Here is a 12948-nt window from a genome sequence, read left to right on the forward strand (position 1 = left end):
TTTTTAAAAAAACAGTTGGGCTTCCCTGGTGGCGCAGTGGTTGGGAATCTGCCTGCCAGTGCAGGGGACATGGGTTCAAGCCCTGGTCCGGGAAGATTCCACATGCCCCGGAGCAACTAAGCCCGGGTGCCACAACTACTGAGTCTGCGCTCTACAGCTTGCGAGCCACAACTACTGAGCCCACGAGCCACAACTACTGCAGCCAGCGCGCCTAGAGCCCATGCTCCACAACAAGAGAAGCCAGGACAATGAGAAACCCGCGCACGGCAACGAAGAGTAGCCCCCGCTCGCCTCAACTAGAGAAAGCCCGCGCACAGCAATAAAGACCCAACACAGCCAAATATAAAAACAAATAAATAAATAAATTTATTTAAAAAAAACAGTTGTTGGACTTCCCTGGTGGTGCACTGGTTAAGAATCTGCCTGCCAATGCAGAGGACATGGGTTCGAGCCCTGGTCTGGGAAGATCCCACATGCCACGGAGCAACTAAGCCTATGTGCCACAACTACTGAGCCCGTGTGCCACAACTACTGAAGCCCACGCGCCTAGAGCCCGTGCTCCACAACAAGAGAAGCCACCACAATGAGAAGCCCATGCACCGCAATAAGAGTAGCCCCCGCTCACCGCAACCAGAGAAAGCCTGCGCCCAGCAACGAAGACCCAACGCAGCCAAAAATAAATAAATTAAAACAACAAAAAAAACAGTTGTTGGGACTTCCCTGGTGGCACAGTGGTTAAGACTCTGTGCTCCTAATGCAGGGGGCCCAGGTTCAATCCCTGGTCAGGGAACTAGATCCCACATGCATGCTGCAACTAAGAGTTCGCGTGCCACAACTAAGAAGCCCTCGAGCTGCAACTAAAGAGCCTGTGAGCCGCATCTAAGGAGCCCACAACTAAGACATGGTGCAACCAAATAAATAATAAAATAAGTAAATTTTTTTAAAAACAGTTGTTCAAAGCTTATCTCATGCCAGACATGTTACAACAGCATGAAGAGGGACAGAAAGTTTTCTGCCCACTGACTGTGCTCAGGAGACACATCCATCCCATCAGCAATATCCCTCCATCCATGTGCCTTGATGGGTGGCTACTTTTGCAGGTGGCTATTCTCATCTACCATGTACTGAATTTTCCTGGTTTCAGTTTCCAAAGGTGACCTTTTTCTACCTTTGTCCCTAGAGTCTGGGGCCCAGAGCTCCCCATACACTGACCTCCTCTGAATGGGATCAACTAGAGCTCTGTGTTTTGTTGCATCAAGGCCCCCTTTCAGAATAAGCTCTGCTGGCATCTCAAACGGGAAAGAAACTGCAGCCCTTTGGTTGTGGAGCAGGTGGGGCGGGACAGTGAGTTTGGGTCAAGGTTTGTGAACTTGTGTCCTGGGAAGAGGGCTGCCAGCTTCCCTGCCTGATTTTCCTCATCTAAGAAATGTGTGGAAGAATCAGTCTGAGGAGATAATTAATAGAAAATACGACTGGCAGCCATCCCTGGCTCTGACTCACTGTGCACACTCCTGCAGTCGTTACCATGGTTTCGAGGCTGAAGTTTTCTCCTCTCTGCCCCCCTGCCCGCCTTGCTGTTCATTCGTCACTCTGCTCCCACAGACTCCTCCACAGCTGGCCTCCACAGACTGGTGCAGACTTAACCCTGTATAGAGGCTAGCTTTTTTGTTGTTTGTTTTACAAATAGCATTATCTTTTTTCTTGAATAAAAAATATATATATATATATACATATGCCAATTCATATAAGCAGAATATAATTTAAACAGAAAAAAAAATGAAAGTTAGCCATAAACTCACATCCCAAAGCTAACACTTAAGATGTTTGTGATGCACACTGCATACTTGAGATCGTACATGATTTTATCAGTCTTAAAGTGCTTTTGACCTCGAAACCCCTGGACCTATGCCCATCGTTTTCTCCTTTGAACTACTGGCCTTTAGGCACTGCTTTGGGCACATTCAGCCACTTACACAGGCTTGTTTATTACTGTTGTTGTTGTTATCTGCTGGAATGCACAGAACTCTCACAACGTTCCAGGCACCAAGCATTTGCCAGGTACGTCAGCCATTTAATGCTGGCTCTTCGCTGGGGTCTGAACTTTGCTTCATTCCCACTCCAAGACTGCCATAGCCAGTGGTTGCAGGAAAGGCTGTCCCCTAAGAAAAACCAGAAGTAAAGGTGCCCCCTCGGCCTCCTGGCTGTGGATGAACTGATGAACATGAGGCCATACTGTCATTGTCAACCCGCCCCATCTCCCAGCTGAACTTTGAAAGTCAATACACAGGTGGGATCCACCTCAGAAGTGGGGGAGCAATGATCTCCTCAGCGCTGGATGTGTTCCCCACAGTTGATCACTCCCAATCCAAAACAAGGAGTGCCTAAGCTGTAACGTGTTCAGAAATGACAGCAGTACAACATGAGGGGGCTGCTTGTAATGTATGAGTTGGAGGTGGCACAGTCTCAGAAACACTTGATCTCCCAGTCTGGGCATGAAGCATGCCAAGTCCCACAAGACTGTATCCAAAAACTAAACTCTGAGACGGAGGACCTATACATTCTGGCTGGCAGGGGCAAGCTAGGACAGCTATCTCATGGTGTAGAGGAAAAGCCCTGACCTTATATTGGGAGGAGAGGGGTTGCGGATAAGGGTAAAACGTTTGAGGGCATAAATTCAAAACTCATTCACCTTATGCTAACACTCCACAAGCTAGTCGTTGTTTTATGTGCTTTACAAATACGAACTTGTTTAATTCTCTTCACACCCTATTAGAAGGTATTATTATCATCAATTCCATTCTACAGATGATGAAACTGAGCCAAAGAGAGGTGAGGTAACTTCCTCAAGGTCACAGAGCTAGTAACCAAATGGTGGAGCAGCGATTTGAAGCCAGGCGGTCCAGAATCCATGCTTTTAACTATATTACGATGTACCATTACAGAAAATTTGGAAACTGTGCAGAAACATACACTGCACTGGCACCACTGGTCACGTTTTGCTGTATAGTCTTCCTGTCCTCTATAAGCAAATATTATATAGTACACGAGATGCCTTTTCTTAAAAAAAGAATCATATTCTATAGCTTGGTCTGTAACCTTCCTTAAAGCCATTTCTCGTGTCTCTACCGAGAGCTTTACACTAGTTATTTGGGGATATATGTACACGTATAGCTGATTCACTTTGTTATACAGCAGAAACTAACACGCCATTGTAAAGCAATTATACTCCAATAAAGATGTTTAAAAAAAAGTACCTTTTGAACCCAGTCAACTACAGGCTGCAAAATAAACTTTAAAAACGAAAACCCGTAAGGGAGTGTAGGCCCGTGTGTAGGAGGGCGCAGGAGGGAGAGGCGGCCGCCACTGCTCTTCCTGCTTTGCCTTTGTCTGGCGGCCCCGTGGGATTGGCTACAGCCAGCGCGGAGAGACTGCAGAGGTCCGCGGCTTTCACTACGCACGCATCGAGGAGGTGGGTAGGGAAGCGGGAGACTGGGGGCAAATAAGGGCATGTAGAAGAAGTTCAAAAAGCGCAGAGGCTGGGTTTCCCGCCCCGGCCCCAACCTTTGACTCCGCCCCTCTACCCGGCCCAAGCTCCTTATTGGTCAGACTCTTCAGCCCCCGTTGGCCCTAGAGCCAAAGGACCGGGCCTGTCCCAAGATATGCCTGCTTCCGGAGCCACAGTAAGGATGGCCAATTGCGATGTTACTTTCAGGCATATGTTTAGGACATACCGGTGGGGCCTGAAGGGGCTTTGTGCGGTAACCGAAGCAGTTGAGAGCTCGACGGCGAATTTCGGAGATGCCTCCAAAAGGAAAAAGCGTATCTGGGAAACGGGGGAAAGGTAGAGCAGCCAGAGCAACCAAGGAGAATGGGGTTGGGTGAGGAGCATGGGGGAGGGAGCAGACCGGCGGTCCTCGGGGTCCGGGGTGGAGGCAGCGGGTGGCCAGTTACTAGAAGACTGACCAGGAAGTGATAAGTTGGAGACAGTCAGTGTGAACTTCTCTGGAAGGTTTTGATTAAAAAGCATGGGGATGTAGTTTTTAAGACTGCGGGGCAGGGACTGGGTAGGAGTCTTGAGAGTGGTAAAGGTTTGGAATAGTCGTTGGGGTGATGGGAAAAGGGATGAAACACTTACAAAAGGATTTCCCTCAGGGCTGAGAGCCTAAGATTGAAGGCCATGAATTTGTAGAGGACACGATCTGCTTAGTCATGATTTACCTAGTACCATATAAGTGGCACAATACAGGACTGAAAAGAGCTAGGTGTAGACTTGAGCCAAGGTTGAGGTTTTGTTGGACAATGATAATAGAAGGAAAGCAGCACAAGGGAATTAAGGGTGCCAGTGGGGACGCAGTTCAGATGATCAAGCATGGGATCCAGACTGGGAAGGGAATGAGAAGTCTGATAGTCTAGGGGGACATAGCAGGATAAAGGGACTGAATGGGGGGGGCGGTTCTGTGAAATTAAAGAGCCCGTGTTGTGGGAATGAGGCATGAGAAAGCTGGAAGAACAGAGTTGTAGCCAGAGACTGAACTACTAGTTCTGAGTGGCACAGTTCCATCGTGTTTCCCTGGCAACAGGTGGCCTGGAGTAAAAGGCATGGGCATTTGGGAAGGAGGTCCAGAACTGTGAGATTAGACTGTTGGATGATTCCTCTGCATAGATGGTGAGGTCATCCAAGATGATGGCAGTGGTGAGGGTGGAAAGGAAGCCTGAAGTTGCCAGAGTTGTCAGTCAATCAGGGAGTGAGGTGGCAGTCAGAAGATGACAGCATCCAGTGGGGGAGAGGATGGAATAATTGGAAGGTATCATTGTTCTAGAGTGAATATACAGCAAACCCCTTGAAGAGTTTGGTGTAATAAAACTCCTTTGGCAGTAACATTTTCTTAGGCATTTGGTGGTCAGCATTTTGGATTTTCAGTTTGGTTGAGCATTTATTGAACAACTGTTGTGTGCTAGGCTTTGGAGATCCTAAGACAAGTAAGATGGAGTCTCCTGAATAAAATTTTTCAATGGCTCCCTATTACTTCTAGGATAAATTCCAAGTTCCTTAATGGGGCCTACAGGCCCTCATGCCCTAATCCTCAACCACCTCCCCTGGGCTCATCTCACAGCACTCCCACCTCAGATTTGGCTTCACCCATAGTTACCTGCACATACTACACTGTTCCCTCACCCTGGAATGTCTCCTCACCTATGTCCTTTCTTTGCCTGGTCAGCTCCTACTCATCCAGGAAAGCTTCCCTGACTGGCTAAAATGTCCCTTTGTGCTTCCACAGCCCCCTGTCTATAGGGCATAGCTCATTCTCCTGAAAAGATCTATTTTACATAACTTTACATAACCATCTTCCCCAGTAGTATATGAGCTCCCTGAAGGAAGGTACCATGGCTTGTTCATCTTTGTATCCCCAGTGCCTGGAACTTAGTTATTTAGGAAATGTTTATTGAACTGAACACTTAATCCAACAATAGTTCTTAGGAATATGAGCCTCTAACAGTAAGTATGCTGCCTTCAATACAGAAGTTGGCATAGTAGCAAAATGACACAGTAGTAAAATGTAGAATGCTGCCAGTGGTTCTTAATCTGAATATCGATATCTTTTCTTAGGAAGGTATCAATAGGCAATGTAGTCGACTCCAGGAGTTTGGACATCAATGTGTTCTTTAGCCAAATATGGGTGGTGGGAAATTTGATCTTTATTTAAAATATATTCTTGGAGATTTTACTTACTGGAATTGTGAGTATTCAGATACATAGTTGCAGTGCTTATTAGAAATCTCACAAGAGCTCAGGGGTTTGCCCTTAGAAGGCAGGATTTCATATTGGGTCCAGAGAATCTGGGCCAGGCTTTTGGCGCTCCCATTCAACTATTAACACACTCACTTGTGTATCCATTTTCCTTGAAGGGTTTATGTAGGGCACAAATTCCCTGTTTTAAGAGGTGAGTCACAGGTTAATTTAGCTTGATGTAGTAAAGTGTCTACAGAGTTCCCTTTTGAAGCTTGGTGCTATGATGGAAGTATCAACTCCTATTGTGTTGAACTTTTCTGTACATAACAAGGTGAAGGTGCAGTTTAAATGAGTACCTGTCATCTCTTCTCTAAAGGAAAAGCAGCCTCTGGGAGTGATAGTTCTGACAAGAAGGCGCAGGGTCCCAAAGGTGGTGGCAATGCAGTAAAGGTGAGTTACTTGTTCCTTTTTTTCATGTTAAATATAAATAATATACATTTGTTATTTTGGTTCACATAAAAGGAAAAGACAGTATGCTTAACTCATTCTAAGGCTAACCTAATACTGATGTACGATAGCACAAAAGTGGAAAATAATAGATCACTTTCATTTATGAAAAGTAATTCCTTTTAAATATTTTCTCAAATGTTTTCTCAGACATCCAGAATTTCTTCATACTCTAGTATTTTTCCTTAAAATGTGTTGTTAGGTCTTCCCAAGTAAGTGAATGAATTATTTCTCAGGACGAAATAATATTTGACAAAACGAAGAACTGACATGAACAGGCAAAGGCACGGGTCTCATTAGATAGCTCCCCTGCTGGTGAGCTACAAGCCAGAGCCCTGACCATGAAAATGAGGGGAGATGGTTGCAGATAATTACTTGAAGTACTTGACCTAGTGCCAGAGGGGTGTCTGCCCTGGGAAAATACAATCTGCAAACAGAATTATACCGCTTAGTGCTACGTAACAAGGCAGTTACCATGTTTCAGTCAGTTTATGGGGTTCCATACTTTGATTCATTCATTCATTAAAGATTTAGTGACATCTGCCCTGTGCTAAGCAGTGTATTAAATTCTGGGTATTTAAAAAAAAAGCAGATAAGAGATGGTCCCTGTTATCACAGTCTAGTCGGGAGCAGTTAGGTAAAGAAATTTCATTGCTATATGAGAAGAGCTGTAGTGGAGTTGTATCATATAAATGCACCCATACACATGCAGCCAAAGAAAAGGAGAGCAAATGTAAAGAGTGTGGGCCATTCTGCCCACTTTTCTACTCAGTGAATCCAGAGAGAGAGAGAGAGATGGGAGACATGAATTTGATTTTCCATAGTCGACCTCCATTCATGTATGAATATCCAACCATGTAAAGTGGGATTCTGGTATCCAAAGATAATTTTCATAAAACATGGTGCCTGAATGCAAGCCAGCTACTTCGTCCTGGGGTCCAGCTGAAGAAGCGGTCATTGTTACAACACAGGTGGGGGAGACAGGCTGTGTTGGGCTTACTGAGGGCTGACGTGTTGGTTTCAAGTACACCATCTTCATAAGTGTTGTTGTAGGATAATTTTGATTGTTATGTGCTGACTTTCACAAGCACCTAACCTAAGAGACTGCTCCACTGCATATGGCTTTAAAGAGGCATCTTGTCCTTTCTGGAAAAAAATAAGTTCAGTGTGGCTATACCTGAGGTATATGGAAAGGAGTGGCATGTAATTAGCTAGGAAAGTCAATTAGGATTAAACTCTTTTGTTAAGCTTTTTCTTTTGAAATAATTTTAGACTCATATTCAGTTGTAAGGTAGATGTACCTTTTATACATGTAAATGTACTTTTTACCGTTTCCCCAATGGTAACATCTTACAAAACCCTAGTACATTAGCACAACCAGGAGATTGTCATTGCTACAGTCAAGATCCAGAACATTTCTATCACCCCAGGGATTCCTCCTGTTGCCCTTTTATAGTGATGCCCACTTCCCTCCCACCCCTACCCCTGCCCCCTCCTTGACCCCAGAGCAGTGACTAATCTCTTCTTCATTTCTGTAATTTTATGATTTCCATATGAGTGAAATGATACAGTGTGTAACCTTTCGGGATTGGATTTTTTTCCGCTCAGCATAGTTCTCCGGAGATTTCATTCTGGTTGTGTGTATCCATAGTCTGTTCCTTTGTATTACTGAGTAGTGTTCCGTGGAATGGAAGTGCCATAGTGTGTTGAACTGTTCACCTGCTAGAGTACAGCTGGGTTGTCAGTGTTTGTGAAGGCCCCAGCAGGGGAGGGACCCCAAACCCTCCAGCCTTTTAGGATCTAGGCTCCTTCCACATCCTGCTATTCTGCTTCAGACCCCACTCCTGAACCCACCCCTGCCCTGTGTCACTAGAGCTGCCCAGATTCTGAAACCCACCTGCTGACCACAACTTCCTTCCTTCCCCTCACTTCCCACCTCCCCCAATCCTGTCCTGTTCCTCTCCACACACAGACTTCCAGGCAGGCCCTCAAGCCTGCCCTGTTCACCTCACCTTCTCTAAGGCCTCATGTCTGTTCTCCAAGTCCTGTATGTCTTGTAGGCTGGAAATTAGATGGAAGGGTTTGGCCACAGGATCAAGGAGCCCCACCTCCTTTTTCTTTGGGTCATCCACTGCATCCACCTGCCAGACTACAGCTCAGGATCAATCCAATTATCTACTTTCTTTACACTCAGACCCAGAACTGCTGGGCCGCACTGGAGAGTCACACAGCCTCAGGGGTTGGGGCCACTGATCCCTGGTCTCTAACCTGAGCTGGGCCCTCAGTACTGCACAGCGATCCTTTGCCACTTGCCTCAAGCCATCCACCACCCTCCTCCAGTCACTCAGCAGACAACTTCATCCAGGGTTCTCAACCCCTGTGTACATCAGATTCACCTGAAGAGCTTCTAAAAGTCTCAGTGCCTAGGGACCCACCCCAGACCAGCTGCCTCAGAATCTCTGGCATGTGGGGACTGGACCTTGATGTATTTTTTAGAAGCTCTTGGTGTGATTCTGACATTTGCCAGAGTTGAGAAACACTGATCCAGTCTCATGGGGTTGGTGTGAGGATTTCATGAGATCACACATGTAAAGCGCTTAGCACAGTGCCTAGCGAGTATTAAGTACTCGATAACTGAAATATTGTTATAATTGTCACAAGAAAATGGAAACTAGAACTTTAGTCACGAATTCATGGCTTCCCAGCCCCCTACCAACAAAGTTATCTTCACCCACACCTCCCTCATCTCTCTTACCTCTCTTCCTTTAAGGCTAACTGATTTTTCCAGCAGTGCTCTGAATGCCTAGCCTTGCTCCTTCATTTATCTCCACCCTCTTTCTTTGCTCTGTCTTCAACCTTTCCCTCTTTACTGCATCTTTCCCTTCATTCTGAAAATATAGCCAGGGACCTTTAAAATATATCCGTGACTGTGACCCTTTCTCTTTGACTAGAGCCCTTTCTCCTTCTTTTCTAACTCAGTTAGTTGGGGAAACCCCACCCACATTACCGGCCTGCTTCCTGTTACTTCCTCAGTCAGTTGCTGAAGCCTGGCTTCTGCACTTACTACTCTTCTGAAACAGCTTTTGCTAAGGTCCTCAGTCAATCATTGCTAAATTGATTGTACTTCTAACCTGATCACTCTGAAGCATTTAACCCTGTTGACCATTTCCTCCTTGAAACTTTCTCTTGCCTTGGTTTCTTTTAACACACCTTTCTCTCTACCTGTCTGGCCCTTCGTTTTTATCATGCTTGTTGAGCTTCTTTCTTTGCTTATTGCTTACACATTGATATTCTCCACGGATGTCTTGAGTCTGCTTTCCTCCTCTTCTCATTCTGTGTAGCCTCCCAGGGTGATCCGTCACCTCCCATAGCGTCAGCTGCTACTTCCGTGCTCATCACTCCCACATTCTCTGGAGCTTGGTCTCTCCTAAGACACCAGTCTCATACAGTTGCCAGTTGGTCGGTCACACTTGCAAACTCCACAGGTACTACAGACTCATTATGTCTAACCCATCAAACTGTCTAAAGCAGAATACTTGTTTATTCATTTATAAAGTGGTGGATGGGATCCCCTTTCTATGATCATGAATGCTGTGTGCACTTTCCCAGTCATTGAACCAGAAGGTTGCTTTGTGAGTGTAGAAGCAGAAAGATGGAGGCAGTTGAGAAGGTGTTTTAGCCAGGCCAAGATGAGGTCTGAGAAGCCATACTCGTCCCCCAACATGTATCTCTCTAGTGTCCAGACTGTTTGTCCCTGTCTCCCGTGGACAGTGCTGGACACATTCTATAGAAGTTTGCCTCCCTGAGCCCTACTTTTTGATACATTCTTTCCTTTGCTGTGTCTGTCTCCTGTGTCGCTCCTCCAGTCAGGGATCCTCTCACCCCCAGTTTCAGTAATTGAATCCTGAGGACAGCCATGGTTTGTCTGTCTCTACAGGGAGACACCTTTAGCCCCCACCCTAGTACACGACAGTAAGAAATGAATAACGGATTCTATTTGAATAGAATAGAGAAATGGGAAATCCTACAAAACAGATATCTTGACAAAATCATTTTTAAGGATATAGTGATATTTTTAAAACATGGCTTTATGTAAACATAGGTTACATTTGAATACTTCTCTAGGGTTGAGTATTCTTTTTTAAAAAGAGTTATTTGTTATTTATTTTATTTTTGGCTGTGTTGGGGCTTAGGTGCGACACGCGGGATCTTTCGTTGCAGCTCGCGGGCTTCTCTCTAGTTGTGGCGTGCGGTTTTTCTCTTCTCTAGTTGTGGCGAGCAAGCTCCAGGTTGTGTGGGCTCTGTAGTTGTGGTGCATGGGTTCCAGAGTGCGTACGCTCTGTAGTTTTTGCAGCACACGGGCTCTACTTGAGGCGGGCAATCTCAGTAGTTGTGGTACACAGGCTTAGTTACCCCGCGGCATGTGGGATCTTAGTTCCCTGACCAGGGATCAAACCAGTGTCCCCTGCATTGGCAGGCGGATTCTTAACCATTGCACCACCAGGGAAGTCCCCGGGTTGAGTATTCTTAATCTTCAACATATGATTCGTTTTCAAAGTGTTAAATTGTGGGGAGGCTTTATACATTGGGCCTCTTTTGGTGAAAAGTATTTCCTGGTGGGTTTTTTTCATATCATCCCCACTCTGATGAAATAATAGCTAACCTTTATTGAGTGCTAGCTGCATCACCTCAATCTTCACAACCCTATGAGAACATACAGGTACTGTTATCTCAGTGCACAAATGGGGAAACGTTTAGAGGTTTAAAAACATGCCTAAGGGACTTCTCTGGTGGTTCAGTGGTTAATCCCTGGCTGGGGAACTAAGATCCTGCATGCTGTGAGGTACAGCCTAAAAAAAAATGCCTAAGATCATACAGGAGAGTGGGGATTTGACTCGACCTAAGCTCTCAAGCATTATCATGTTTCCTCCTCCTGTTACCATTGAGGTACATGGTAAAGGCTGGGAGCTTCCCACAGCCAGGTGCCCATTTTCCATCTAAATCTGGGTTCTGAAATGTTGTCTTGATATGGGAAATGGGTTTGTGGCCATCACCCAACTGGGCAGACTTCCAGGATTTTCCGTTGCCATGAGCGAATGTGTTTTTTTCACTAGTGGGGGGTAGTCCTGACATGACTGCTGTACTGTGAGGAAAGGAATCATTTGGGTCTCCATGTATTACGTGAACATATTTTTTCCTTGTAGGTCAGACACATTCTGTGTGAAAAACATGGAAAAATCTTGGAAGCCATGGAAAAGTTAAAGTCTGGAATGAAATTCAATGAAGTGGCCACACAATATAGTGAAGATAAAGCCAGGCAAGGGGTATGGTGCACTCATCATTTAAAACATCCCCCATGGAGGACACACAGCAGTAGGGATTATTTCTGTTTCGCCATTAATTTTAGCCGTATCTTAGTTTAAAGATCTTAAAAAAGCAGAAATGTCCAACTTGTGAACAGTTGAATACGGGTCACCTTTGTCTAAACCTAGGCATAACCAAACTTGCACAACTAACAGACACCCAGCAACATTGTGAGTGTTTGTATGTTCAGCCCAGGGTTCAGCCCTGTTTGTCCTTGTCGAGCCTACTTCTCTCCAGCCCAGATGAATAAAGCTAGGAACCTTAGCATTTGTGTTGGGAAATTCTCAAGCTACAGTAGAACTGTGCCCTCTTCAGGGCCACTTGACATCACAAATCTTTTGGGTTTTTCAGGGCGACTTGGGTTGGATGACCAGAGGGTCCATGGTGGGACCATTTCAAGAAGCAGCATTCGCCTTGCCTATAAGTGTGCCGGATAAGCCTGTGTTTACAGATCCTCCAGTTAAGACAAAATTCGGGTATCATATTATAATGATTGAAGGGAGAAAATAAAATTGTATGAAAGACTACATGTGTTTTATACGTTGTTTATTTATTTAAAAGGTGTTGAATAATCCTCGTATTTTATGAACTCTGTCATCATGGGTTTGTGGGTGCAGAATCAGGTGGGTAAATGTTGGTGTGCACGGCAGTAGGTGCACGGCAGTAGGTATTCAGTCAGTGGTTCTTTAAGATAAGCAGGGGCTTCCCTGGTGGTGCAGTGGTTGAGAATCTGTCTGCTAATGCGGGGGACACGGGTTCGAGCCCTGGTCTGGGAGGATCCCACATGCCGCGGAGCAACTAGGCCTGTGAGCCACAACTACTGAGCCTGCGCGTCTGGAGGCTGTGCTCCGCAACAAGAGAGGCTGCAATAGTGAGAGGCCCGTGCACTGCAATGAAGAGTGGCCCCTGCTTGCCACAACTAGAGAAAGCCCTCGCACAGAAACGAAGACCCAACACAGCCAAAAAAAATTAATTAATTAATAAACTCCTACCAAAAAAAAACTTGACGTTTATAAAAAAAAAAAAAGATAAGTCAAGCAGACTCCTTTTAACCTGTTAGTCCCTTCCCTCTGAGAACTGCTTTATCTGATTCTCAGTATATCCCATAAGTTAATTTAGAAACCATCTCTAGGGTCTTCTGTGGTGGTGCAGTGGTTAAGAATCCACCTGCCTATGCAGGGGACACAGGTTTGAGCCCTGGTCCGGGAAGATCCCACATGCTGCAGAGCAACTAAGCCCGTGCGCCACAGCCATTCAGTCCATGTAGGGAAACGGTGAGCTGGAGTTAGATGCAGACTATGAATTGCTGAATCACACAGTGTTATCACCGGGATCTTTTTCAATAA

The 12948-nt window shown here is 45.5% G+C and overlaps 1 protein-coding gene across 1 annotated transcript; it reads left to right on the forward strand.

Annotated features, from left to right (window-relative positions):
- Nucleotides 1-3730: 3730 nt before the first annotated feature.
- Nucleotides 3731-12119, forward strand: PIN4 (peptidylprolyl cis/trans isomerase, NIMA-interacting 4). Its single transcript, XM_082864931.1, has 4 exons — nucleotides 3731-3841; nucleotides 6108-6181; nucleotides 11443-11562; nucleotides 11954-12119. Exons 1-4 carry the CDS (start codon nucleotides 3799-3801, stop codon nucleotides 12110-12112), a joined length of 396 nt encoding a protein of 131 aa, XP_082721057.1. The 5' UTR covers nucleotides 3731-3798; the 3' UTR covers nucleotides 12113-12119.
- Nucleotides 12120-12948: the final 829 nt, after the last annotated feature.

Source organism: Leucopleurus acutus (assembly GCF_964270905.1).
Source record: "Leucopleurus acutus genome assembly, chromosome: X".
Lineage (NCBI taxonomy): Eukaryota > Metazoa > Chordata > Mammalia > Artiodactyla > Delphinidae > Leucopleurus > Leucopleurus acutus.

Coding starts and splice junctions, on each gene's coding strand:
- PIN4 (XM_082864931.1), top strand. CDS start 3,799: ATGCCTCCAAAAGGAAAAAGCGTATCTGGGAAACGGGGGAAAG. Junction 6,182..11,442: donor GTGGTGGCAATGCAGTAAAG/GTGAGTTACTTG, acceptor TTTTCCTTGTAG/GTCAGACACATTCTGTGTGA. Junction 11,563..11,953: donor AAGATAAAGCCAGGCAAGGG/GTATGGTGCACT, acceptor TGGGTTTTTCAG/GGCGACTTGGGTTGGATGAC.